Source organism: Cyprinodon variegatus, unplaced genomic scaffold (genome assembly GCF_000732505.1).
Source record: "Cyprinodon variegatus isolate N-32 unplaced genomic scaffold, C_variegatus-1.0 Scaffold1177, whole genome shotgun sequence".
NCBI classification, from domain to species: Eukaryota; Metazoa; Chordata; class Actinopteri; order Cyprinodontiformes; family Cyprinodontidae; genus Cyprinodon; species Cyprinodon variegatus.
Window position 1 is genome coordinate 181,518 of NW_015151630.1, and position 1,433 is coordinate 182,950.

Genomic DNA, 1,433 nt, shown 5'->3' on the forward strand with positions numbered 1-1,433 from the left:
TTCAGCTTCACGCAGCTGAAGCTGCTCCTATTTAATTATGCAATCCAGGTTGCAAACACTGTGCATCTGAAGTGCAGAGCAGTGATGCACCCTTTACCGCGCTCGGTCTGAACGCACCGTTACTGTGCCACCAGAGTAAAGCTGATGGAAAAATGTTTGTGTTTGACACTTTTTCTCTCTTTTAGGGGATCAAACTATCCAGCCTGCAGCCCGTCTGATGGGGCTTTGAGCGGCGGAGGGATCCAGTTGTCAAAAAAGTGCCTTTTTACGACCAACAGCAGGGACCTCATCATGACAGAGCAGGATTCAGTGCTAGCCTTGATAGCCTGTTACTCTTTTCTACAATAACAAAAAAAAAAAAACAACTCACAGTTACATAATTTGTATTATTATATATTTAAATGAAAGGGGTTTTATTTTTTTATACCGTGAACAGTTAAAAAAAAAAACAATCCCGAGGGAAAAGGAAGTATTTTGAGGAACCAAATGGGCGGGGTCTCTGGGACCAGTCTTTTTTATTTTATTTTTGTTACTTTGGTTCTTCCAGCTGTTTCTGCCAAAAATTGTAAATGTTTTTGTTTAACATAATGTTGGATTGTAAGATCTAATATAGAAATAACAACGACACTTGGAATCCTGACCCTTTTTTGATAGACTAGAAGCAATGTTGTTTTTTTTTAAAGAAACGGGGATGGTTTTAAGCTAATCACTGACATTTCTAGATGATAAAACTACAAATAAATATATTGGATTCACTTCAAAAATACTTTACTAATCTCCAAGTTAAAGTAACCGACTGAAAACACTTTGATGTTCAACAGTCTTCTGAGCAGGATGCTCCCGGTGGTCCATAATGTTCTTCGTTTTATGAAGTGTTCTTTGTGAAATAATACCCAGAGGTTCTAGAGGAGTTCCTAAAAAAGAGCCGGCCTTCTTTATTAGCTCGATCAGCTTCTTTAAGTCATTAGCTCCGATGCTGTTGACCTAGCAAATGATGGCAGAGAAGATCAAACTCTCAACAACAGACTGATTGAAGATATGTAGCATCTTACTGCAAATGCGGAAGGACCTAAGCTTCCTTAGGAAGTTCAATCTGCTCCGTCCCTTCTTGTTGACGGCTTCACAGTTCTCCAGTCGTTTGCTGTCCAAGTAAACACAAAGGTATTTACTCTCCTCCACCACCTCCACTACTTCGCCCATGATGCTAATAGGATTCGACTTGTTCCAGTTTCTTCTNGTCCCTTCTTGTTGACGGCTTCACAGTTCTCCAGTCGTTTGCTGTCCAAGTAAACACAAAGGTATTTACTCTCCTCCACCACCTCCACTACTTCGCCCATGATGCTAATAGGATTCGACTTGTTCCAGTTTCTTCTGAAATCCACAATCATCTCCCTTATTTTGCTGACAAAATAAGGGAGATGAAGGTGTTTCTA

The 1,433-nt window shown here is 40.1% G+C and overlaps 1 protein-coding gene across 2 annotated transcripts in view; it reads left to right on the top strand.

Annotated features, from left to right (window-relative positions):
• slc10a7 (solute carrier family 10 member 7) overlaps positions 1-707 on the top strand; it is a 16,653-nt gene extending 15,946 nt beyond the window's left edge. Inside the window, exon 13 of one of the 2 annotated variants that reach the window (XM_015401057.1) lies at positions 186-707. Coding sequence is in view for 1 of the 2 variants with exons in the window: in XM_015401056.1 (XP_015256542.1) it covers positions 186-218 (33 nt within the window). In the remaining variant the exon portion in view is untranslated. The remainder of the gene's footprint in view (positions 1-185) is intronic. The other variant, XM_015401056.1, reaches the window with a different exon arrangement.
• Positions 708-1,433: the final 726 nt, after the last annotated feature.